This window comes from Phocoena phocoena, chromosome 15 (genome assembly GCF_963924675.1).
Source record: "Phocoena phocoena chromosome 15, mPhoPho1.1, whole genome shotgun sequence".
NCBI lineage: Eukaryota > Metazoa > Chordata > Mammalia > Artiodactyla > Phocoenidae > Phocoena > Phocoena phocoena.
This window is the reverse complement of record NC_089233.1, coordinates 25519201-25542910: the sequence shown is the minus strand read 5'-3', so window position 1 is coordinate 25542910 and position 23710 is coordinate 25519201. Positions and strand designations below refer to the sequence as shown.

The window sequence follows — 23710 nt, the reverse complement described above, 5'->3', positions numbered from 1 at the left end:
AATAAATTAATTAATTTAAAAAAAATACACCAGGGAGAGCTGTCTTGCTACTCAAATCAAATAATGATAGTCTTCTTCTGATCTGCAGAGAAATGAAGATGGCTAGAAGGTTCTCAGTGTTGTTACCTTCCCAGAAGTTTTGCTAAACTTTGCTTATTCATAAGAGCAGTGTATAGTAGACCCTACCCTGGAGAGGCTAAGAAGTGGGTCCAGAGCCAGACTGCTTGGACGCTCGCTGACTAGCTGTGTGACCTCTAGGTGCTCTGGACCTCAGTTCCTTCATGTGTAAAATGAGCTTCATTGTACCTATCCCAGTGGGTGGTTGTAAAGATTAATCAGAATATACAGTAAGCACTTAATAAATGCTGGCTGCCATCACTCTCATTCGAATTGTTGTAGCTTGTTATTGGTCTCAGTATAGACACTGATATGTAGTTATTTGAAGCTGCTGACATACCGTTCTTGATATTTTGTTGTCACAAAAAGAGCATCGCAACTCACCCTCTTGAACTGCTCCAGCTGCTCAGTGAGCTCCTCCACGGCCTGTGTGTGCTTCTGCCTCATCTCCTGCACCTGGGCCTCGTGGGACCGAGTCTCCTCGTCCAGGGCCTTCTTCAGCATCGACACCTCCTGCTCCCTCTTGGCCCTGGACAGGAAGAATACAGTGGCTGGCGGTGGAGGAGACAGCGGTTCACCTCAGTACTATGCAGAAGAACAAGCGCTCTCCCGGGTGACCTTGGGGGAGTCACCTAACCTCTCTGGACCCGGAATTTCCTCAAAACAAGGAGCATGCTACCTGCCCAGAATCTCCCAGGGCTGGCAAACAAATACACAAAATACAGCACATGATATTGTTGGAAGAATGCAAAGTGAATTGCAAACTGTACCGTAAATATTAACATTAGCTCTTATTTACTGAGCATGCACAATATGCCCGGCCCTGACCTAAGTTCATCTCATACAATATTCAGAGTGACCCTAAGGGGCAAGAATATCATCATTTCTATTTTATAGATGAGGAAACTAAAGCTAAGAAAGTAAGCAGCTTGCCCAAGCTGTTGAAACCATTGTGTGACAGGGCGAGAATTTGAACCCAGTCTGACTCTGTGCCCATGCTCTGAGCCATTGCACTGGGCCAGTGGGAATGGAGAAGAACATTGTGCTGGCTTCTAGGCCCAGGTAAGTGATGTCGCACAAAACCCAAAACGTGGGAAATAAATCTCCATGTTAGCGCTTGATACGGGGTGCACTCAAAGCACATTTGTGTATTTGTTGAATGAATAAGCGATCTAGTTTCACTAAAGTCAGGCAGTAACTTTCATTATCTGGCAGGTGACCCGTTCTTATGGTGGGTTTTGTTTTTGTGTTTTTTGGTTGTTGTTGGCTGTTAGCCTGCAGTGACTCTTTAATCATAGACCAATCTAATATTATTTTGAAAATTTAACACACACAGGAAAAGACAGGAATGAAATCCCCCAAAATGTTAACTGTGATGGGACTGGGGGTGATGCTTTTGGTATCTACTTTCCTACAGTTTTCAAATCATTCTCTAATTGAGTATATCCTCTGTGATGCAAAATAAGATTAAAAATAAGCATGCTTATATTAGTTAAAGCAAAATACAATCAGGCTGATAAACATAGGGCCTGAGGAACCCCATGACCCAGGATCTGCTCGGGTTTGCCCCTCTCCACTGTCGCATCAGCGTGGCGGGCCAGTGGGGCGGGGACCCTTCACCTAAGCTCCTGTTGGGTGGCTGTGCTGTCTAGCGTGTCCTCCAGCTCCGTCTTCAGCGCCTCCAGCTCCTCCCCGAGGTCCCGCTTTTGCTTCTCAGCTTTGCTCCTCGCGGCCCGTTCTGAGTCCAGGTCCTCCTGGAGGTCTGAGATGTGACCCTCCAGCTCCCGGATCTTCTTCAGGGCATTGTTCTTCTGAGCGATTTCATCATCAAGCCTGCCGGGGACGGATCCCCAGAATTAAAACCCTGGGGTCCTGATCCCCCTGCTATCCATCCCACAATGTGGCCAAAAATGGCTTTATGGAACCAGCCATTTGGGTTCCATACATATCAAAACATGTTTCGCTCATGTCCCAAGACACAGCAGACCACTTCTTGCCATGCTGGATGGTTTGGAGGCTTATGCAGAAACGTGGTTTCCAAGGGCTGATGTAAAGAAACAGGTCATGCACATGTGCGTGCGTGTGTGTGTGAGAGAGAGAGAGAGAGAGAGAGGCAGAGGCAGAGACAGACATAGGGGCAATACAAAGCACTGTCCCAGACTAGCAAGGTGCCTTGTCTACATTAGGAGCCTAATAGATGCTTTCTGAATGTTAGACAATTATTCCTCCCTGGCAACTACTGGTTTATTCTTTCTTCTATCTGCTCAGCGTCTGAGTTCTGCTACATGCAAAGCTCTTAGCCAGGCACTGCTTGGGGGTGGGGCTGGGGGGGATGTTAAAACCGGGGGAGGCAGTGACTGGGGGTCAGTGTGGGACATGGGGAGCCTTGTCTGAATGGCACGGAAGGGAGCTCCCTCCTGACCACTGTGGAGCTGCCTCTGGTTTTGCCCACGATGGATGGAAAGGGACCCTCAGGAGGGAAGGCACGAGGTGGCCCATCACCCTCGCACTGTCACATGGCACAAACGGGCTGAGGGAGAGCTGGCCAGGGGATCAATCAGAGAATGGATCCCAGCCTGTCTCTCAAAAGCTGGGAGACTGTCACATGTCCCTTCACCTCCCCTGGCTCAGCTTCCTCCTCAGTGAATGGAGGTAACAGCCGCATACCTGGCCAAGTGTCTGCAAAGACACTGCTTGAGCAGAACTTAGTATATGGCGAGCAGGCTAATACCCATTAGTTGTTGCTGCTGTAATACCCCCGGGGGGAAGCCGTTAGAGTGAATCCAGCTCAGAGCTGGGAGAAGGGGGCACAGAGGAAAGGGTGTGGGACACACCTCAGGGGACGGGCAGACTCTGAGGACTGCTGCACGCTGTGCGTGGGACAAGAAGGAGGGTAAAAGCTAGGGAGGAGACACATTCGCAAAAAGAAGGACCTCAGAAGGAGGGGGCGGGGGACAGGAGGGTCCTCTCAGCCTCAGACCCGTGGTGTTTGCGGTGCCAACAGAACAGACTCCGTGCACAACCAGAAATCCAGAGCTGGGGTGTAGACGACAAAGGCTGGGCACCCAAGAGGCAGACACAGTGGGAGAAGAGAGGATGAGTTTGGAGGGAAGAGAAGAAATTCAAAGGCAAAGTTCTGAAGGTGGCAGCAGGACTGGGAGGCACCCGGGAGGCCTGGCCTGGGCCACCTAGCATGAGATGGAGGCCTGCCTGGAGGAGGAGGAGGAAGACCGAGGCCCCCGCAGATAGGCAGTGGCCCTCAGGGCACCAGCACACACTGGACCTGCCCCGCCAGCCTCGCTACCTGCTCAGGGCTGCCTGCAGCTCCTCCTCCTTCTTGGCCAGCTGCATCTTGAGCTCAGCGATCTGCGCCTGCAGGTCGGCTATCTGCTCGTGGAAGTCGCTGGCCTCGCCCTCCAGCTTCCTCTTCAGCTTCTCCAGCTCCTGCCGGCTCTTCTCCTCCTTCTTCAGCCGCACTACAACAAAGCCAGGGCCCCTCAGGAGGTGGACACTACCAGAGAGACCCCTGGAGGACGAGCCTTTCCGCTCAGGCATTTCACATGGAGGAAATTCACACTCACACATCCCCCCCACTGGTAACTGTCCTGCCGGCACCACTGTCTTGTGGAAGGAAAGTCAGTCCCGGTGACAAGCACCTTCTGGAATTAACGTGTGTGTTCACTAAGGGTGAGCAGGCAGCTGGATAGGGTTGTCCCCTTCCTGCAATAATCTTCCGTTCTCAGATTTCCTGTCTGATATTCCTACTTTTAAAATGTCCACTCAAAACATCACTGGGGGACTTCCCTGGTGGCATGGTGGTTAAGAATCCGCCTGCTGATGCAGGGGACACGGGTTCGAGCCCTGGTCCAGGAATATCCCACATGCCGCTGAGCAACTAAGCCCGTGCGCCACAGCTACTGAGCCTGCGCTCTAGAGCCCGCGAGCCACAACTACTGAGCCTGCACGCCACAACTACTGAAGCCTGCGTGCCTACAGCCCATGCTCCACAAGAAGAGAAGCCACCGCAATGAGAAGCCCGCGCACCACAACGAAGAGTAGCCTCCACTCGCCGCAACTAGAGAAAGCCCGCGCGCAGCAAGGAAGACCCAATGCAGCCATAAATAAATATATATATAATTAAAAAAATATATATATATCACTGGGTTGCCGTTTTACCTTCCAGTTCTGAAATCATAGATTCGTGCTTATTTTTCAGCTTGGTAAGATTCTTGGCTTTTTCTTCCTCTTCTGCAAGATTTGTTGTTAAGTCACTAATCCTCTCTTCAAGGAGTTTTCGCTCCTTTGGGGGGAAAGAAAAAGAAATATCATTCATTTTTTCCTTTTCTCCAGGGTCTACATTTCACTGTTAGTAATTTCCAGATAAACAGTTGAAAGGAAAGCCCACATTATAACCAAATGCAACCTAGAGTTTTCAACGGGGAAAGAGAAGTTCCTTAACAATAATAATTTCCAAAGATTGACGACTCCTCATCTCAGGCCCCTCCACCCCTCAACTTCATGTCCCAGCCAGGGGGCCCCTCTTTCCTTTCCTACCACAGGCCAGCTCCTCCCAGCCTCAGGGCTCTTGCACAGACGGGACCATCTGCCTGGGATGTGCCTCCACCCCCTCTCCTTCTAACTGCTTCTCACTATTCAGGTTTCCACTTAAATGTCACTTCCTCCAGGAAGCCTCCCCTGAATCCCACCCCCCATCCCCTAGTGCTCTGGTCTTAAGATGGTGAACACCTCCTTCAGAGTCCTGATCACAACGGCAATTAACGTTTGCGTGTATGATTATCTACTTGCTGCCTCACTAGGATATAAGCCCTACGAGGACAGGGTCCGCCTCCACTGTGCGTGCCCTGCACCTGATACAGACTGGCTTGCAGTCGGTGCCCAGCTCAAAGGACTAAAGGTAGTCCGCCTCAGTGGGGCTGCTTAGTGGTTACTGACTAGGGTGACCTAGTCATCCTGGTTTACACTGGGACATTTCCATCTTAGGGACTGAAAGTCCCACATCCCAGAAACCCTTCAGTCCCAGGACAGCTGGTTCCCCTATTACCAACTGCAAATGGACGGTGAGAATGTGAGAGGGGCCCCTGAATCCCAGGCGTATTGCCCTCCCACCCTTGTACAACTTGGGGGTTCCTTCGGTCGTGGCGTTTCTGAGACTTGCTCCGTGGCAGTCCTGGTGCTGGTGGGACCACCGGGGACCCCATCCATGGCACACCTGCATCCAGACGGCAGTCACAAGGCCGCCACGTCAATGCTGGACGTAACTACTTGCTCGGCCTTCAATACCTTGTCTCTGACTAAAAAGGGAAGGCATCTGGAGTCCTCAGCCCTCATGAGACTGTCATTTTAACAAAGACGCTCAACCCCACTCACTTTTGACAGTTTATTGTTCTGATCATCCATGACCAGAATATCATCCTCCAGTTTCTTGATCTTGGCCTCAGCCGTGACCTTCTCAAGTTGTAGCTTCTGCCTGGCAGCTTCCTCTTCCTCCAGCTGTTCTTCCAGGTCCTTTGTGGGGGAAGGAAAAGAATCACAGCCTTGCTTAAAACGAAGTCACTCCCGGAGCTCTGGGGACTCATGGATACAGAGGCTTAGCCTGTGGCTCCCTGCAGTGCTCTGCCATCTCCTTTCATCACAAAGAAAAGGTTTGGGTAAGCCACTTTTCTTTGTGGAGCCTCAGTCTCCTCCTCTGTAAAATGGGGATAGTAGATACCAAGGTGGTTTAAAAATATGTCCATAAATTCTTTGATACTCTTCCCTTCAAGAGGTGGAGCCTAATTCTCCTCCCCTTGAGTGTCAGCTGGACTTAGTGACTTGCTTCTAACAAATAATATCAAGAGGAAGTGATGGAGTGTGTAAGTCAGAGATTAGGCTATAAAAGGCTTTGCACCTTCCTCCCTGTTGTCTCTTCATTCACTCCATCTGGGGAAAGCCAGCCGCCACATTGTGAGGGCACTCAAGCAGCCCTATGGAGAAGCCCACAAGGTGAGGAACGGAGGCCTCCTGACTACAGTCGCGTGAGTGAGCCATGTGCAAGTGAGTCCTCCAGCCCCAGTCCAGCCTTCAGATGCCGCAGCCCAGGCTGACATCCTGACTGCAACCTTGTACGGGGCTCTAAGCCAGAATCACCCAGCTAAGCCACTCTCAAGAGTCACGACTGTGTGAGATAAATGTTTGTTATTTCCAAGCTGCTAAGTTTTGGGGTGTTTTGGTTCTGCAACAATAGCTTACTGATACAATTACCCCTCATCCAGGGTTGCTATTAGGAAGAAAGGTGTTTGCACATGAAAGGCAGGGCAGTAGAACGGAGCAGGCTTCCAAGGAGACCTGTGTGGGCAGATGGCGGTTTCTCTCCGAGCCTTAGTCTCTTTCTCTGTCCAAAGGGGACATACAACGTCAGATGCACCTCACAGGCCTGCCGTGAGGGTCAAGGGATTTCGTACCCACCGAGGGCTGCCCCTGCAGTGCCTTACCAGCATCTGCTGGGCCATCTTCTTCCGTTCTGCCTGCAGCTGCTGGCCCCTGTCTTCCTCCTCCTCCAGGCGGGCCTCCATCTCATGCAGGATCTCCTCCAGCTCCTGCTTCTTGGCTGCCAGCCGGACCCGCATCTCCTCGGCCTCCGCGTACAGCTCCGTCTCTGCCTGCAGCTGCTCCTGAAGCAGGTTCTTCTCCTCAGTCAGCTGCATGCAGAGGGTGGGGAGACGGCCCGTGAGCCCCACAGGAGCAGGCGTCCTGCCCTCCACAGCCCCGGCCAGGCTCCCGGCCCGGTACCTGCGCGTGTTTCTGCCCCAGCTCCTTGAGCTCGCTTTCTGCCTTCTGCTGCCGCTCCTTGGTCTTCTGCAGCTCATCCTCCTTGGCCTGCATCTCCTCCTCCTGCCTCGTCACCTGCAGCAGGGGCTTCACCTGCACACAGAGGGTCAGCCCGTCACTTGCTTTTGTGGCACAAGGGAAACACTCTCATAATAAATAAATCAGTGGTTCTCAGCAAAGGACAATTTTACCCACTCTCAGATCCTAGCGGGATATTTGGAAATTTCTGGGGACAGTTTTAGCTGTCACAACTGGGGTGGGGAATGCTACTGGCATCTAGTGGATATAGGCCAGGGATGCTGCCCAACATTCTAGAATGCTCAGGACAGCCCCCCGACACAGAATTATCCATCCCAAGATATCAGCAGTGCTGAGATTGAAAATTCCTAAATTAGAGCAATGGGAAAAGGTGCAAAGTGAAAGGAGAAAGTCTCCCCTCCCCCCATTTAGTCCCATCCTGAGAGAGAACTGCTGCCAACAAACTGATATGTTTCCCTCCAGAGAGAAAAGGAAAGAAAAATCCCTACATCCTACCTCCCATTCTCAGCATTGTCCTACACATGAAAAAAAAATACCTGAGATCACGCTGCCCAGTGCTTTTTTTTTGGCTGCAGTGCACGGCTTGTGGGATCTTAGTTCACCCCCCAGGGATTGAACCCAGGTGCCTGGCAGTGAAAGCGTGGAGTCCTAACCACTAGACCGCCAGGGAATTCCCTACTTGCTGCTTTTATTACTAAAAGCTATAAGATAATTATCACCCCATGCTGTCCCATCAGCTTTACAACTTGATTTTTAGATAACCATCATTTTTAATGGTTGAAAAATATCCCATTGATGGATGAGCTGGTGTGAGTCAGTCTGCCAGGGCTGGGCACGGAAATTTTGCTCTTGTAAATGAATGCCCTTCATTCTTGATTTTCTTTATTTCAGATGGTTTTCTGAGAAGAGTTTTCTAGAAGTTGGGTCAGTGGGGATGAACATTTCCAAAAGCAGCTTCCCCTCACTGCTCTTCACCAAGCTGACTCCTAACTCCTGTGTTCAAGCCCTGTCAGACACACTGTGGCTACCTTCCTGCGCTGACCCCAGTCTGCCATGGGCATTGTTCCTGTGCTGACCCCGTCTGCTTCCCCACTCGACTAGAATATTCATGAGGCCAGGGCACCCCTAGCACCCTGCACGTGTCTGGTGCACAGTAGTTCCTCAATACATACTTGCTCAGTGAAAAAGGTTTGCGCCCATTTACACACTCAAGGGCACCTAAGAGAAAGCCATGTCTGTCCCTACAGAGCAAGTCTTTGCACGATTGGCTCATGACAGCCAGTGATGCTGCAAGACCAAGTTGTACCCAGAGAAACAGACAATGGATACACACAACAAGCTGGATGGAGGGATCTCCAGGGAGTGATGCTTCGTGACAAAAGCCCATCTCAAAAGGTGACATCCTGAAGGACCCCATTTATAGAACAACCTTGAGATGACAAAATGATAGAAATGGAGAACAGATTCGTGCTTGCTGGGGCTATGGAGGGAAGTGGGTAGGGCTCTAAAGGCGCAACAGGTGATCCTCGTGGTGGTGGAAATGCTCTGCATCTGGGTTAAGGTCATGGCTGTAACCCATGTGCCAAAGAGGGGGCCTTTCTCAGGCCTGGAGAATCGCCAAAGGGCAAGGTTTGGTTTCGAGCCCTCAGTTGCACACCTGCTGTCAATCACCTCCAGTTCCACATGGACAGCGTCCAAGTGAAGACCCAGGACTGGGTGGGGGGATGGGGGGTGGGAGAAGGAGGCACTCACTTTGGTGAAGAGCCGCCACCACTGCCAGTTCCTCAGCTTGAGGTAGGCAGCGCAGTTCCTCTGAATCACCTTCATGGCCGTCAGCTGCTGCTGCCTCTTGGCGAAAGCCCTGGGGAGAGGGAAGGGGAGCTGTGAGAAGACCTGCTTGGCTCAGCACACACCTCACTGTGTTGTCACGGCATCCCGCCCCGCGGCATCCCGAAGGCACGATGCTTCTCTTTGGCTTGTGATTTAGTGACTTGTACAAGGACGTCCCCCATTCTCTCCAGCCCAGATTCTCCAGGAAGCTCTGAGCATCAGCAAAAGTATACCATCTGGAGGCCAGAGCCTTTCTCAGTGGACAAGGAAGACCCAAGGCTCACAAAATGCCCTGGATTCAGATCTGTGGTCCTGACAACACCCAGGAAACTGATCTATGCTACACCATTCCTAAGGGCTGTCCTACACCCTCAGCTGTGCCACATCTTCCCCAAAGCTGAGTGTCTGACAAACCTATCCTTTCCTCAAATAATTTAAAATCCCAGACCTGACACAGAACCAGCACTCTTCCTACTTAAGGGCTACTGGGTTTGAGAAACCACAGAACAGTGAGCACCATCCTCTCGCCTCTGTGCGGCTGCCATTGCGGCTGCCATCTTGGATGTGGGTGAATTTGAAGAATAAAATTGCCCCAGTTAGTCTGGAGGTGGGAGGGGTGGCAACAGAGAATTTAGTTATGAAAGTTAACAGTTTAGGTCTGTCCCTGGACCAAGAGCTCCCCAGATCTGACCTTGACCATCCTGGGTCTACTTGACAATGAATCAGCTTGACACAGTCAGGGCTCTGCAGATGAGTGCATGGTCCGTACCTCCTGAAGACATATGCCCTGGACAGGAGCTACTCTGCCAGCCCCTGTGTCCTGTTTGGGGTGTGAGTTTCATGGAGGAACTGCAGCCCTCACCCAGCCCTCAGGATTCCCAAAACAGAGGGGGCATCAGGCCTTCTAAGACTTTGCCTTATGAGTCCCACTTGGACATAGGGGTATAGACACAAATACTCTTTCCTCAGACACTTTATCATATTCTCACATTTCTGAAATGATAGCCAGCCACTGTTCTCAACCCTTTTCATGCAGTATTTCATTGACCCCTCATTAAAAGAAGTTTATGAGGCAGGAATGATTATGTTCATTTTCCTGAGGCTCAGAGGTAGAGTAACCTTCCCAAGGTTCTTCAGCAAATAAGTAGGGGAGCCAGGGTGAGAACCCACGTCTAACTCTCCAGAGCCCATGGTCTTAACTCCTTCCTGCCCCGCCCTTATAACTAGTGCATATATTTAAAGTGGTAGCATTTCTCTCCCCCAAGAAAAGGCTGCCATTCAATCAATGATGCATCTTAGAGCAGATGGCCTCTTAGAATCAGAAAATCAGAACATGAGGCCAGAAAGCCCGCGAAATTTTGTATTTCTGGCCTGTGTTTGCAGGGAGGTGATAGCGCGTGGGTCTTTACTTTCTGGCCAGGTAGCCGCGACACATCGCCTGGAAAGCCATGATGACGTCGGTGATCTTTAAGTCCCGCTCCTCTTCTAGGTGGGCCAGGACACCAGTTCGGAAGAAGATTTTGCTCTGCCCAATCCTGTACAAGTTGGGGTCGAGTTCTAGGGCTTTGATCTGCAGAAGGAAGGAGGATGAGAGTTCCCGTTCTCGGCTATGCCACTTGGCCAGGGGTTAAGTGTGTTTAAGGAGGGTCCCACCCGGAGCAGCTGCGGGAAGTGCCACCAGAGGCCGGGAGGTCTGCAGTTGGATATTTGGGGTGGGGCTGGGGCTGGGCTCACCATCAGAATGCAGGCCTGCTTCCCGTCCATGAAGCCTTTGGGAATGGCGTTTGCGGCCAGGATCTCATAGCTTGAGACACAGGGCAGGAGTCACCGACCGAGTGAATCTCTGTCGTCCGTCTGTCCCTCCACCCAGCCTGCTCACCCCCATCCCACCCGCTGCCCCACCCGTGCCCGGCCCCGGTGGGCTCACCGTTGGCGGAACTCCTGGAAGACGATCCTGTTAGGGAATCCCTGGCGGCAGATTCGGATGCCTTCCAAGACCCCGTTGCACCGCAGCTGCTCCAGCACCAGAAAGGCGTCCAGCTTTCCGGACTGCAAAGACGCAAAGGGCAGTGGGCCGCCGGGGCCGCGGGGAGCAGCAAGCCCCAAATCTCAGGCCTGGTGACCCACCTCGCCAGGCCATGGGGGATCACAGGGCACCAGGTGAGAGCTCAGCTGAGGGTTCTGGTGTCACCTCTTGTACTTGGTGGCACTAGCATCACCTGGGGCTTCCTCCTCGTCACTTCTCCCTCCCTCACTTCCTGTCCATCACCAGTTCTATGACTCCTACCTCCCAAATGTCTCCCCATCTACACACTTCTCTCCACTACCATTGTCACTGCCATCTACTCACCCCCATCTTCTCCTGTCCCAATGATCACAACAACTTCATACTATCGTCCCACCCTGTCCTGACTCTCTTATCCCCTTATTTGGTTTCTAAAATGTGAATCTGATCATGACATACCCCTGCTTTTAAAAGCCCCCGATGGCATCCTACAGCAGGAAGGCCAAGCTCTGGTCCACCCACAGGAACTCCACAATCTAGCCCCACCCACAGTTCCAGCCTCAGCTCTTCCCAATCCCTGCCTCACACCATCACACGTCAACACAAAATGACCCACCTAGCGTTTCCTTGCCCAGACCCTTCATTTCTCACCTCCACGCTTTTGCTTATTCTGGTCCCTCTGCCTAGGGTGCCCTTCCCACACTGCTCTCAGCATCACCAACTTCCCATTCTCTAAGAAGCTTTCTCGGAGCCCCCAGTCTCAAGTGGGAGCCCCAGCTCTTTGGTGTTCTCATAATTTACCCAGATAACATCATGGGTATCAGCTGTCTACCTCTCCCACAACCTCAGCAATACTGACATCTTGGGCTGGATAATTCTCTGTGGTGGGGGACTGCCCTGCACACTGAAGGATGTTTAGCAGCATCCCTGGCTTCTATGCACTGGATGCCAGTAACTGCCCCCTCCCCGTTAAAAATGTCTCCGGACATGGCCAAATCTCCCCTGCAGGGGAGGGAGGGCACACAATTGCCCCCAGCTAAAGCACCCCTGCCCTAGATTATAAGAAACCTGCAGGCAAGGACAATAATTTATCCAGCACTGTATCCTGGCACAAGTGGAGCTCAGTAATTATTAGCTGGAATAATGGACGAATGAGTGATCTGATACCCTGTGCAGCCACTCCAGGGCTCAAGGTCCCCGGGTGCATTCTCCTTTCCTCTCTTGCCTTCTTTTGCCTCCAGGCTGGGAAATGAGCGCCTCTTACCCATGTCAGATGGAGCCCTCGGGGTGGTGGGGTGGTGGTCAAGCTTTCCTCCAGCCCTTGTACCCCGCTCTGCCTTCCCTTTCCCCACAGACCCTGATGATGTCCCGGGGGGACCTTCTGACCCCCCAAGAGCCGGGTGGTAGCCTCACCCTCTTCTCATGGTTGGGGATGATGCAGCGCACGAAGTTGGGGGTGGTATTGCGCAGCGTGGTCATCAGCTTCCCCAGCTGCTCCTTGTAGAGCTGCCCCACGGTGCGGAACATGCCCTTCTTGGTCTTGGAGGCGCTGGGCAGCGAGCTCTCCGTCATCTTGGCCATCTGGTCCAGGCCCACGATGCGGTCCACTGTGGGCACATGAAGGGTGATGTCGGCCCACCCAGGGAACCTGAACCTCCATAGCAGGCCAGGGGACCAGCCTGGAAGGTTGAGACCTCAGGTCCCCTGCTCCCTTGTGGGCACCATTCCCCATTCTTTCCTCTGCCAGCCAACACCTTCCCTCTAGAGGCAGGTAAATGGAGGCACAGGGGGCTTTGCTTTCCAAGTACTATATTATCTATTTCTGAGACCCCGAGAGCTCCTAAGTGACAGAAAGAACAAATTCTCTCTGACATTGTCACAGAGATGTGGGAGTAAATCCTGCTTTTGCCACTGCCTTGGCCTAGCGTCATTTTGTGCCTCAGTTTCTCCTTCTATGAAATGGAGTTGATGACAGCATCTACCTCCCAGGGCAGGAATAAGCGAATAAGGCATGCGAAGTGCTTACTTCCCTGCCTGCCTTCAATCCTTCATCCACCAACAAATATTTATTGAGAGCCTACTGTGTGTCAGGCCCTGGGCATACAGACGTGAACAAAACACAGACCCTGTGTCCCCCTGACCCCAGCTCATATCCTATGGATATTCTAATGGAAGGAGCAGACAATGATCACACATGTAGGTATATAATATTTGGGGTGGTGAAGGTGTGCTTAGAAAGATAAAGCAGGGTTAAGGTGGGTTGGGAATGATGGGGGTGATCTCTTAGCATGATGGGGGTGTCCCTCTGATAAACTGATATTTTTGAGTAGAGACCAGAAAGTAGTCAGGCAGATATCAAGAGAAGGAATATTCTGGGTAGAAGGCATAGCAAACACTCCAACATAGGAATCTGGCACTTTGGTAAGGGCTCAACAAAGCAACAAAGAGTGGGTGGTGGTATTATTATTATTACTATTATCACCACCAAGACTCTTTTTCTTTCGGAATGGAATGAGAGACTCCTACTGGCCCAGCAGGTGGTGCACATACCAAGCCCAATCCTGGCATTGCTATAAATTTCCCTCAAAGCACAGCTTTTGCTGCATCCCACAAATTTTAATAAGTAGTGTTTTCATTTTCATTTGGTTCAACATTTTAAAATTTCCCTTGAGAAAATTAACAAATGACAACACACTTCTAAATAACACATGGGTCAAAGAAATTTGTTCTTTGACCCATTGTGTTATTTAGAAGTGTGTAGCTTAACCTCCACATATTTTCAGATTTTTCAGTTATCTTTCTGTTATTTTTTTTGTGGTACGTGGGCCTCTCACTGTTGTGGCCTCTCCCATTGCAGAGCACAGGCTCCGGATGCGCAGGCTCAGCGACCATGGCTCACGGGCCCAGCCGCTTCATGGCATGTGGGATCCTCCCGGACTGGGGCACGAACCCGTGTCCCCTGCATTAGCAGGTGGACTCTCAACCACTGCGCCACCAGGGAAGCCCTCTTTCTGTTATTTCTAGTTCAATTCCACTGTGGTCTAAGAGCAGACATTGTATGACTTCTATTCTTTTCAATTTGTTAAGGTGTGTTTTAGGGTCCAGAGTGTGGTCCATCTTGGTGAATGTTCCACATGAGCTTGAGGAGAACATGTGTTCTGCTGTTGGACAACACAGACTACAGGTATAGTCAATTGTATCCAGTTGGTTGATGGTGTTGTGGGGTTCAACCCCACTGGCATTAGACCCCACCATTTCTGCTCCTTGTGCTCAACTAGGCTTCATATAATAATGTCTTTGTTTGTCTGCCTCTCCCACAAGACTGTGGCTCCTTGAAGGAAGGACTTGCTGAGTTCATCATGAGTCCTAGGTGTGAGGTATGACCCAGGTTGAGATGCTGTTACCCCATCCCAGGGCCTTGACACCCAGGAAATGTTGGCAGAACTGAACCCCATGCCTAAAGCAAGGGCAGCCAGTCCTGTAGGCCCTAGGCCCACAGGCTGTGTGTCAAGAGTGAAATCTGCTGTGGGCACCGAGGTCCAGGAACAAAAGCAGTAAAGCCCACCACCCCTAATAGTCATTGCAGCAGCTGATATATACTAAGTCCCTACTATGGGCTAGCGGATGCTAAGTACTTCACCTGGATTATCTATTCTCTAATTCTTAAAGGGAACCGAAGTGTGGTCCCCAAACCAGCAGCATCAGCACCACCCAGGAACTTGTTAGAAATGCAAATTCTCAGGCCCCATCCCTGTGAGGAGGCCCAGCGATCATCTGCGTTTTAACAAGCCTCCCAGGAGATCCTGATCCATGGTCAAGCTTGGCCCCACTGATCTCATTTCACCCTCACAATAATCTTAGGGGAGGTAGGGGAGTTTTTTTTTTTTTCTGGCTTTAGCAATGAGGACAGGGAAGCTTAAGGCAGTCAAGTGACTTGTCCAAGATCGCACAGCTGGTACATGGCAGAGAAGAGAATTCAGTTAAGCCTTTCTGACTCCAGAGGGGCCTTCTGACCCAACATGCCTTCTAGGATATTTCCTCCATCAGTGCCTGAGCCCTGACTCAGGACCTTCTCCCTGGGGTCCAGGCGTGGAGTTGAGGGCCTCAGGAATTTGTTGAATGTGTCAATCAGACATCATTAGCACCTGCCAACACTGCCCTCTCCCCCACCGCACAAAGGCCCGCCCCTCCTGGGAGCAGGTGTGGGAATCAGGGGCAGCTGGAAGGGGCTGGAGGGAGTTCAGTCCTCCTGCTTCAGCAGGCAGGGCCTTACCGTCCTTCCACAGGTCGGCCACAAACTTGTCCGAGGAGGCATTGAGGAGGGAAGTCACATTGTCATTCAGCGGGTCCATATTCTTGGTCAGCCAGGCGTTTGCATTGTAGTCCACCTGCCAAGGACCACCCCACCGGTCAGGTGCTTCTGCTTCAGTTATGAACTAAGGGCAGGGCTCCAGTCCTCCTGTTTCCCTCCCGGATCTTCCGAGGTCAGAGAGGAAACATTAGTGGTTGCCATGATGGGAATCCACAAACATCAATGAAGAGACCAATAGGCCAGAACTTTAAAGAGCTCTGCGCACAGTAGGGCATCAGCCATGGTAGCCTTTGCTAGGAAGGCCTCATCTCTATCCTTGCCTTCTCCAGTAAGCCTCCTCCGGCAGCCTCCCTTTGCCAGAGCCCAGCACGATGCCTGTGATTTCCAAAAGGTGTGGAGCTTTGCTGGTGGTGAATACCCTCCCCTCACACCCAAAGTTCCCCTCTCATCCAGTGAAGGCTTGACAACAATCTGGTTTTTAAATTAAATTTGGGGACCTCTTTTTAATTTTATTATTTTGACTATGAAATGGAAGGAACTGATAAAATAGCTCTGGTGGGCTCTTACAGGATGTGGGTTTTAACTGTGATGGCCAGGCCTGAGCTAAACTGTGTGCCAATAAAACTTTATTTACAAAAATAGGCTGTGGGCTGGGTTTGGCACCTGGGCTGTAGTTCGCCAATCCCTGGTTTAGGGCATTGCTTGTCCCCAGTGAAGATACTGGGGAGTCAATAAAATACTCTTAAGATTCTTCAAGTCAGACTGAGCTATGTCTTTTCTACATTATCCAGGACCCTCAGGAGCCATAGGGGAAGGTCCTGTACATCAAGAGCTATGACATGATGACAGTGATGACAGAGGCAGAGGAGGAGGAAGGAGGAGGAAGGAGGAGGAAGGAAGAAGACAGCCATCGCAGATTTCCCTGGGTGGCACAGGCTGGCAATGGCAAACCCAAGGGCATGATAAAGGAGATTCCTGTTGGACTCAAAAGTGGGTTTATTGGTCACTCCATTCCAGTTGGCCCTTCCTGTTGGGTTTAACTTGTAGCAGGAAGGATTTAGAGTCTATACAAGAAAGAATTGCCTGGCCACTGAGGTTGGAGTATATTAGAGAGGCTAATATAATAGCTGTATACAGTAGCCTCTCTAATACATTATATTATATATCTCATATATGTATATAATAGACAACATATATATTAGCCTCTCCACTACATTATATATTCTATATCTCTAATATACATGTATTATATATACCTTAGCCTTTCTATTATATGTTATATCTCTATATCTTGTCCCTTACTGATGCTTAGACAAATCATGTATAAGACTTGGTTGGGATTTGATTTATACCAGATGTCTTTGGGTTCTGCCATTCGCAAGTTACTCCTACTCTGAGCATCCTGCCTGGGTCCCCTGGAACAGAGAGACCCCTGGGACATTCAGCTGGTACCTTCCCGGCATAGTGGATGATAGAGAATTCAGTTTTGTCCTTGAGTTGCTTGGGCTTCTGAAACTTGGGGTGGTTGCCCTGCTCCGAGCACAACTTCTCCACAAAGGACTTGTCTGTGGCTTTGGGGAACCAGCACTCCTCGTCCAGCAGGGCCAGCACACCTGGAGGGTTGTTCTGTGGAAGACAAGCAGGGCAGACCATAGCAAGGATGCCCAAACCTCAGGCTTGCCAGGAAGAGCCGGTCACCCAAACACACGCATAGGCTCCATTACTGTATCTACCTACATATAAAGGTGGATTTATGCCCTCGACCCCAGCTCCCCCAATCTATCCTCAAAGAATGATGTGCCCAGTGGACCAGCACTAGGGAAGGGCCAGCCCCAACAGAACATGCTTGCTGCTGCCCCCTCGTGGGCAGTACACACACAACATCACAAAGAGTTCTAGCAAAGGAATGCACTCCTTTACGTATAAATTCACCTAAGGGTTCCTTTGGGTAAAGTGCTTCTCTGTGGCTGAGACACTTTAAACTAAGGTGTCAGGAGCACCACCAGATCTGCACATGCCATTTTCTCTGCTGGAATAGCCTTCGCTTTTTGGACTCAGATCAGAGAAGCCTTTCCTGACTATTCTGTCCAAAGCAGGCACTCCTAAACCACTCTCCGCGTTGGCCTTATCAGGGGTTTTAGTTGCTTCTTTTGTTTGGTTTCATTATCCGCTCTTCCAGGAGGGCAGGGACTGCATCCATCTCATTCATTGTTACATCCCCAGCCCCTAAAGAGAGGGCCCAGCCCATAGTAGGTGCTCAGTAAATGGTCATTCAATAATTATTTCTTGTGTACCTATTATGTGCATGGTTCTAGGAGTTTGGGATGGGTCAGTGAAAACAACCAAGATCCTCGCCTTTGGGAATGAATGACTGGGAGAGATGGGAAGGGGAGGGATGGGCGTGGTGGGGAGGGGAGGAGAGGGGAGGAATAAAAAAAGAAATACCGTTGATATGAAAATGTGAGTCAAGGGACAATGTGACTTAGTTCACAAAGATTCAGTTTACAGGCTTTTGGGACTCATTGAGGGGGGAAGCCATGCCCCACGGAGAGTGTGCAGGGTCCGCGTGCCGGCTGCGTGCGAGTGTGAGGTGGGGCCTTACTGGCCGCTCGATGAGCTCGATGCAGGGCTGCAGGTCCAGCCCGAAGTCGATGAAGTTCCACTCGATGCCCTCGCGCTGGTACTCCTCCTGCTCCAGGACGAACATCGTGTGGTTGAAGAGCTGCTGCAGCTTCTCGTTGGTGTAGTTGATGCACAGCTGCTCGAACGAGTTCACCTGAGCACATGACACCAGGGGAGGCCCCGTGAGCATCGCGGTACAAGTCAGAGGACTTGGGGCCCCGGAGAAGCTCCGTGCTGGAGAAAGCCCCACGCCGGACACACTTTCCACAAGCCTGCTGTGCCATTTCAGCACCCAGAGAGGTCTCAGGCCCCAGTGAAGGCTGCCCAGGGTTCATGAGGGCTGGCAAAAGTTACTTATTCTCATGTCACATGGTTTTACGGACACACGTGGTTTTAAGGATGCTTATCTCCATCTGCACAATGATTTATGGATAGAATAACCGTGTAAGGTATTTCATCACCCCATTTTGCAGATGTGGAAACTGAGGCTCAGAGAGGGAGTAATTCCATAGTAGATATGTTCTGGAATATCTGTCAATCTCAACATCTTCCCTTTCACTGAGAACTTCCCTCCAACCCATGGGAGTGGGACCCAGGAGGCATGTTACATTCCATGAAGTACTGAAAGACCCGAAAAACAGTGCTTGGCTCTGAGGTGACATGTGGCCCAACTCAGGTAGGAGTCAATGAGACTCAATTCCAAGACTTTGGGTGGAACTGTTGGAAAGAATTGGAACTGGTTGGAACTGAGAGGCAGTCTGGAGCGGTGGCAGCCATCTTGCCACCATGAGGGGAGAGCCTGCTTGAGAATAGAGCCAAGGTGGAGGATGGCGGAGAGAGGGAGATGGCAGGAGTTCAGGTCCTGCCTGTTGGATCCAGCTGTACCTCTGGCCTCAGTTTCAGAAACCAATATATTCCCCATTGGATTTCTGTCTCTTACACCCTCAAGGATTTAACCTTAACTAGACAGTCTCCCACCCTATAGTAGCCACCTGCCTTTCTCCAAAATAGTGATTTCTCCAAGTGGAAGCTAATTTCCAGAGAACCGAGACCATGTCTGTCATGAGCCTGCCAAGCTGTACCTCAAAGATCTCAAATCCAGCGATGTCCAGGATCCCCAGGAACGAAGCCCCTTGCCGGTGAGTCTTGTCCAGGGCTTTGTTCACGCGGGAGAGTATCCAGCGGAAAAGGCGCTCATAAGTGGCCTTGGCCAGGGCCTCTATTGCAAAATCTGCCTACAGGGGGGCGAGAGGACATGGTTACTCCCAATGGGCTGTGTTTTCACATGGGCCTGGCTGGTGGCCCTGGAGTTTTATTTTCCCTCTACCTATAATCAGTCCTTAAAAAATAAACAAAGAAAAGGAAACTATACCATCTCTACAACCAGCAATGAGGGGCAGAGTGGTCAGACCTAGGAATGACAATGTGAATAATAATCACTTCCTGTCAGAGGGACCTGGAGCAAAGTGGAGTCTGCTCCATCCCAGTGATCATTTAGAGGCGGTCAGTCCTGCCTCTAGAAAGGGTATACAGTCATTTCCAAAACATAGTTCAACCTCGTACCTGCAATTAAGAGCTCAAGATGAGGTCAGGAGTGAGGAACTCTGCTGTTCTTATGCAGTCAGTGTTGTATCTTCAAAACCTGACATAGGACTTTGATTATTCTAGTATTGGATAGATGAGGGATACAAAGATGGATGGGTGGATGGATGGATGTGAAACCAAGTCCCCCTAAAACCGAGTTCCTCTGCCGAGTTTATGATTAATCTCTCTATCCAAAATTTTATTCCCATTCTCGTACTGTACCTGTTCCACTCAGGATTGGAGCGGGGATGGGGGCCAAAACTGAGCAGAACCCTGTGGGGCCTTGACAGGTACAAAAGCCCCTCCATGTCCCCTGTTTCTTGTTTGTAGAGAAAGGGCTCCTAAGCCTTCCCTGATTTCCAAAGAGCAGATTCAAGGAGTTACTAATTAGGGAAGTGAGGGAATGCAGAAACAAAGGAAAAGCCGTCAAGAAACAATAGTGCAGGGATAAAACAGAGTCCTAGTTCCTCCTCAAGGGATACACATAACAATCTGAATGTGATACAGTCTTTGAGTTGTTCTGCAGGAACTAAGACCCCCACCCAGGAGGAGGATGGTGACTACATACACAAGTGCATAGAACCCAGACTAGCTGGAAGCAGAAGGTCGATGATTAAGATTCCTGGAATACCACCTTGTTACCTCACCACAAACCAATCTGAAGAAAGTCACGCCCCCTGCAACCCTGACCCCAAATGTTGCCTTTAAAAGCCCTTCCCTGGGCTTCCCTGGTGGCGCAGTGGTTGAGAGTCCGCCTGCTGATGCAGGGGACACAGGTTCGTGCCCCAGTCCGGGAAGATCCCACATGCTGCAGAGCGGCTGGGCCCGTGAGCCATGGCCGCTGAGCCTGCGCGTCCGGAGCCTGTGCTCCGCAACGGGAGAGGCCACAACAGTGAGAGGCCCGCGTACCGCAGAAAGAAAAAAAACAAAAACAAAAACAATAAAAGCCCTTCCCTGACAGCCACCAGGGAGTTCAGGTCTTTTGAGCATGAGCCACCCATTCTCCTCATTGGGCACCTGCAATAAACTCTGTACTTTCCTTCACCACAACTCAGTGTCAGCAAATTGGCTTTGCTGTGTGGCTGGTGAGTGGACCCAAGTTTGGTTAGGTAACAGATGAATGGATGGATGGACAGATGGATGGGTGGATGGATGGATGGATGGATGGCTAGAGGGCTGGATGGATGGAAGATTCTGCAGGAATAAATGACAAGTGCAGGAATAAATGGCAAATGCATCATTTACCTGTTCTTTTGTCTGAGCTTTCTGTACCACATCCCGCCCGACTTTGATACGTGGGGTCAGGATGGATCTGGTGAAATCTGTCACATTAATCCCCATGAGGTGGCAAACTTTCTGAGCAGCTGGATGGAGAAAAGAAGCATATTAAGTGTATCACAAAAGTGCAGGCTTGGAAAGAGCACATAACATGGGATATTTGTGATCTGTGAATACATTGGTTTTTCCTTGGTGAAATGGAGCATGATAGTGGACATAGCATGAAAGAGTCCTACAAACTGCTGTCATTAGTGACCTCACCCCCAGTGTTTGGCTAAAAGAGGCAATGATGGGGCTGGGTTGGAGGTGGGCCCCAATTGGGGGCTTAGGGTCAGAACTAGGTTCAAATCCTTGCTCCTTTCCCACTTCCTAGCCATGTGATTTTGGAAAAGCTACTTAGCTTCCCAGGCTCTTGCTTACAAAAAGGATCAGCTATTTGGTACCTTGTTAGGTTATCAATGGGATTAAATGAGGTAGGTATGAACATGACATATAGTTAAATTCAATAAGCATTTGTTCCACCATTCCAAGATATATGTTGCAGCGTATGTAGTGGAAGAAATATTGGAAACAACTTAAATGTCTATTCATAAGGGAGCAAACAAATATATCACAGTATTTTTATAAGATGGAATACCGAATAGCAGTTAAAGCAATGACCTGGCTTTTTCTTTCTCTCTAGACCAGTGGTTCTCAGCTGGGAATGATTTTGCTCCCATGGGACATTGGCAATATCTGGAGACATTTTTGGTTGTCACACTAGGGGATGCTACTGTTAGGAAACCCTGATCTAGACAGTTGTGAGTACAGAGTAAAAAAAAAAAAGTTGCAGAATGATGCCTACAGAGTGACATCATTCATGTAAATTAAAAACACGCTCACAAAGCAACACTGTATACTGTTCAGATACATGTGTGTGAAATTATAAACATAAAACCAGAAGGGTATGTGGTACAGTACAATTGTGGTTGCCAGGAGGTTCAGGGACTCAGTTGGGAAGATAAGAGATGTCAGTCTTCTCTATACTGTGTTTTGCTTCATTCTAAAGATAAAGATGTGTTTGAAAATATTCACAAATGTCAATTCTGAATGGTGAACATGTGGGTTCTTGCTGTATTCATGTAGTTCTGCATAAAAACTTTTTCTCCAAAAATAAAAAGTCCATTAGCTCCTTCCTTAATGTGAAGACTAGTGATACACGACAGTTTGGATGTGTGAGGTGGACGGTAAATAGTGTAGTTTTAGGATTTTTTACCATCTCTTTTCAAGGGTGCTCTTTTGGTTTCTCTTTCCCTGAGGGTCTCTCCTCAGAGCGAGGATTCCTTTAACTTGCTATATCTGGGAGTATAACACATAAGAAACAACTGGCAGTCAAACTGGGAGCTTGGAAAAGCAACCCAATATACAGCCTGAGACAGCGATGTGAGGCCACAGGTGAGCACGTTGGGAACCTATGTCATCCTTTTGCATCAGCCACCAACAAGCATGGTGGTAGCCAGGCCATCTTTTCAAAACACGAAACACTACTTATTTGCAGGTAGGGCTGTTAAGATTTAGGAAAAATATATAGGAAGCCCAGTGAAACTTGAATTTCAGATAAACAATGAACACTTTTTAGTATAATTATGTCCCCAATATTGCCTAGAACATACTTACTATCAAAAGTGTTTATCTGAAATTCAAATTTCACTGGGCATCCTTTATTTTATCCAACAATCCCATCTGCAGGGAAACGTGAGGTCTGTCTCCCCAACAAGACCGTATATGCCATAAGAAATGGGGTGGTCCCTGTCTCATTTCCTGCTGTATCCCCGTGCCCGGCATATAGCAGGTGCTCAAAAATATTTGTTTAATAAAACAAATGAGTGTGGGGTTTTTAGAAGAGGCACTCCCTAAGGATGTTGTCTGATCCAAAACTTAAGTTTTTTCCCCCACTCTCTGACTCAAGAACTTTCCATGTAGGATCTTAAGCAGTGAAAAGTTTGAAAAAAGAGAGAATCAAGTGATAATAAAGTCTAGTTCTTGTTAATGCCCCAGATAACCTCATCCAGAAAAATAACCAAAGACAATGTGACCTTCCCTCCCATCAACAAAGTCATCAGTTATTATGAAAAAGCAGCAAGCACCTGTGTTATCCGGCATGGACGCCTGGTCTGTGTTTCTTTCCTTCTTGAAGACAATATTCCCAAGCTGCAGGACGGATGACACCACCTTCAATATGGCTGAAGTGAAGAGAGAAGTACAGATAAGACACAAGTGCCAATCCCAAGGTTTGGAGTCTAAAGGTCATTGAGGACCCAGAGCCAGCCTACATCTTTCCCCTAAAAAGACTCAGTTCTGAGCTTTTTGGAGAAAGCCAAAGTACCCCAATTCCCGGCTAAGAGGGGAGAAAACCTGGCTGGGAGGAGCAGAATATTTTTGGATGGTTTCTAAAAACCGTGCCCTACAGTGGAATACTATGCAGCAGGGGATGGCAATCTATAGCCAGTGGACCAAATCCGACCCAATGCCTGCCATTGTAAATAAAGTTTTATTGGAACCCAGCCACACTCATTCACTTACATATTGTCTATAGCGGTTTGCATGCTTAATGGCAGAGTTCAACCATTTCCATGGAGATCGTATGGCCCACCAAGGCTAAAATATTTACTCTCTGGCCCTTTACAGAAAATGTTTGTCAACCCCTTCTATACAGCAAGGAGACTGAATGATTTATGACTACAAACAACAAAATTGCTGTATATCTCACAAATACTAATGCTGAACAAAGGACTCCAAATGCAAACAAGAACATACCATGTAAGTTCCATTTACGGAACGTTCAAGAATGGGCAAAACTATGCTGTTAGAGGTCAGCATGGTGGTCATCCTTGACTGGGGGAAGCTACTAGAAGGAACAAGATGGAGCTTCACGGGGTCTGGTGGTATTCATGTTCTCTTAGTTATAAAAGGTACTAGTTACACAGGTGTATTCAGACACATGGGAAGGGATGGAAGATGGATGGTTGGAAGATGAATTGATGGATGGATGAAAGGAAGGAAAACGGATGATAGATGGATCAATGAATGAATAGATAATAGATGGATCAATCAAT

General features: G+C 49.5%; 1 protein-coding gene across 4 annotated transcripts in view; it reads right to left on the bottom strand.

Annotated features, from left to right (window-relative positions):
• The window catches only part of MYH11 (myosin heavy chain 11), a 110350-nt gene that overhangs the window by 19041 nt on the left and 67599 nt on the right, over positions 1 to 23710 (bottom strand). For all 4 annotated transcript variants that reach the window (XM_065891779.1, XM_065891780.1, XM_065891781.1 and 1 more), the window contains 18 exons: positions 22742 to 22837; positions 20583 to 20701; positions 18836 to 18988; positions 17734 to 17907; positions 16584 to 16757; positions 15093 to 15207; positions 12233 to 12426; positions 10742 to 10863; positions 10549 to 10618; positions 10224 to 10384; positions 8737 to 8845; positions 6907 to 7038; positions 6609 to 6815; positions 5506 to 5643; positions 4294 to 4417; positions 3422 to 3593; positions 1738 to 1950; positions 502 to 646 (listed from right to left, as the gene is read on the bottom strand). In XM_065891779.1, coding sequence (XP_065747851.1) covers positions 502 to 646; positions 1738 to 1950; positions 3422 to 3593; positions 4294 to 4417; positions 5506 to 5643; positions 6609 to 6815; positions 6907 to 7038; positions 8737 to 8845; positions 10224 to 10384; positions 10549 to 10618; positions 10742 to 10863; positions 12233 to 12426; positions 15093 to 15207; positions 16584 to 16757; positions 17734 to 17907; positions 18836 to 18988; positions 20583 to 20701; positions 22742 to 22837 — 2618 coding nt within the window. The remainder of the gene's footprint in view (positions 1 to 501; positions 647 to 1737; positions 1951 to 3421; positions 3594 to 4293; positions 4418 to 5505; positions 5644 to 6608; positions 6816 to 6906; positions 7039 to 8736; positions 8846 to 10223; positions 10385 to 10548; positions 10619 to 10741; positions 10864 to 12232; positions 12427 to 15092; positions 15208 to 16583; positions 16758 to 17733; positions 17908 to 18835; positions 18989 to 20582; positions 20702 to 22741; positions 22838 to 23710) is intronic.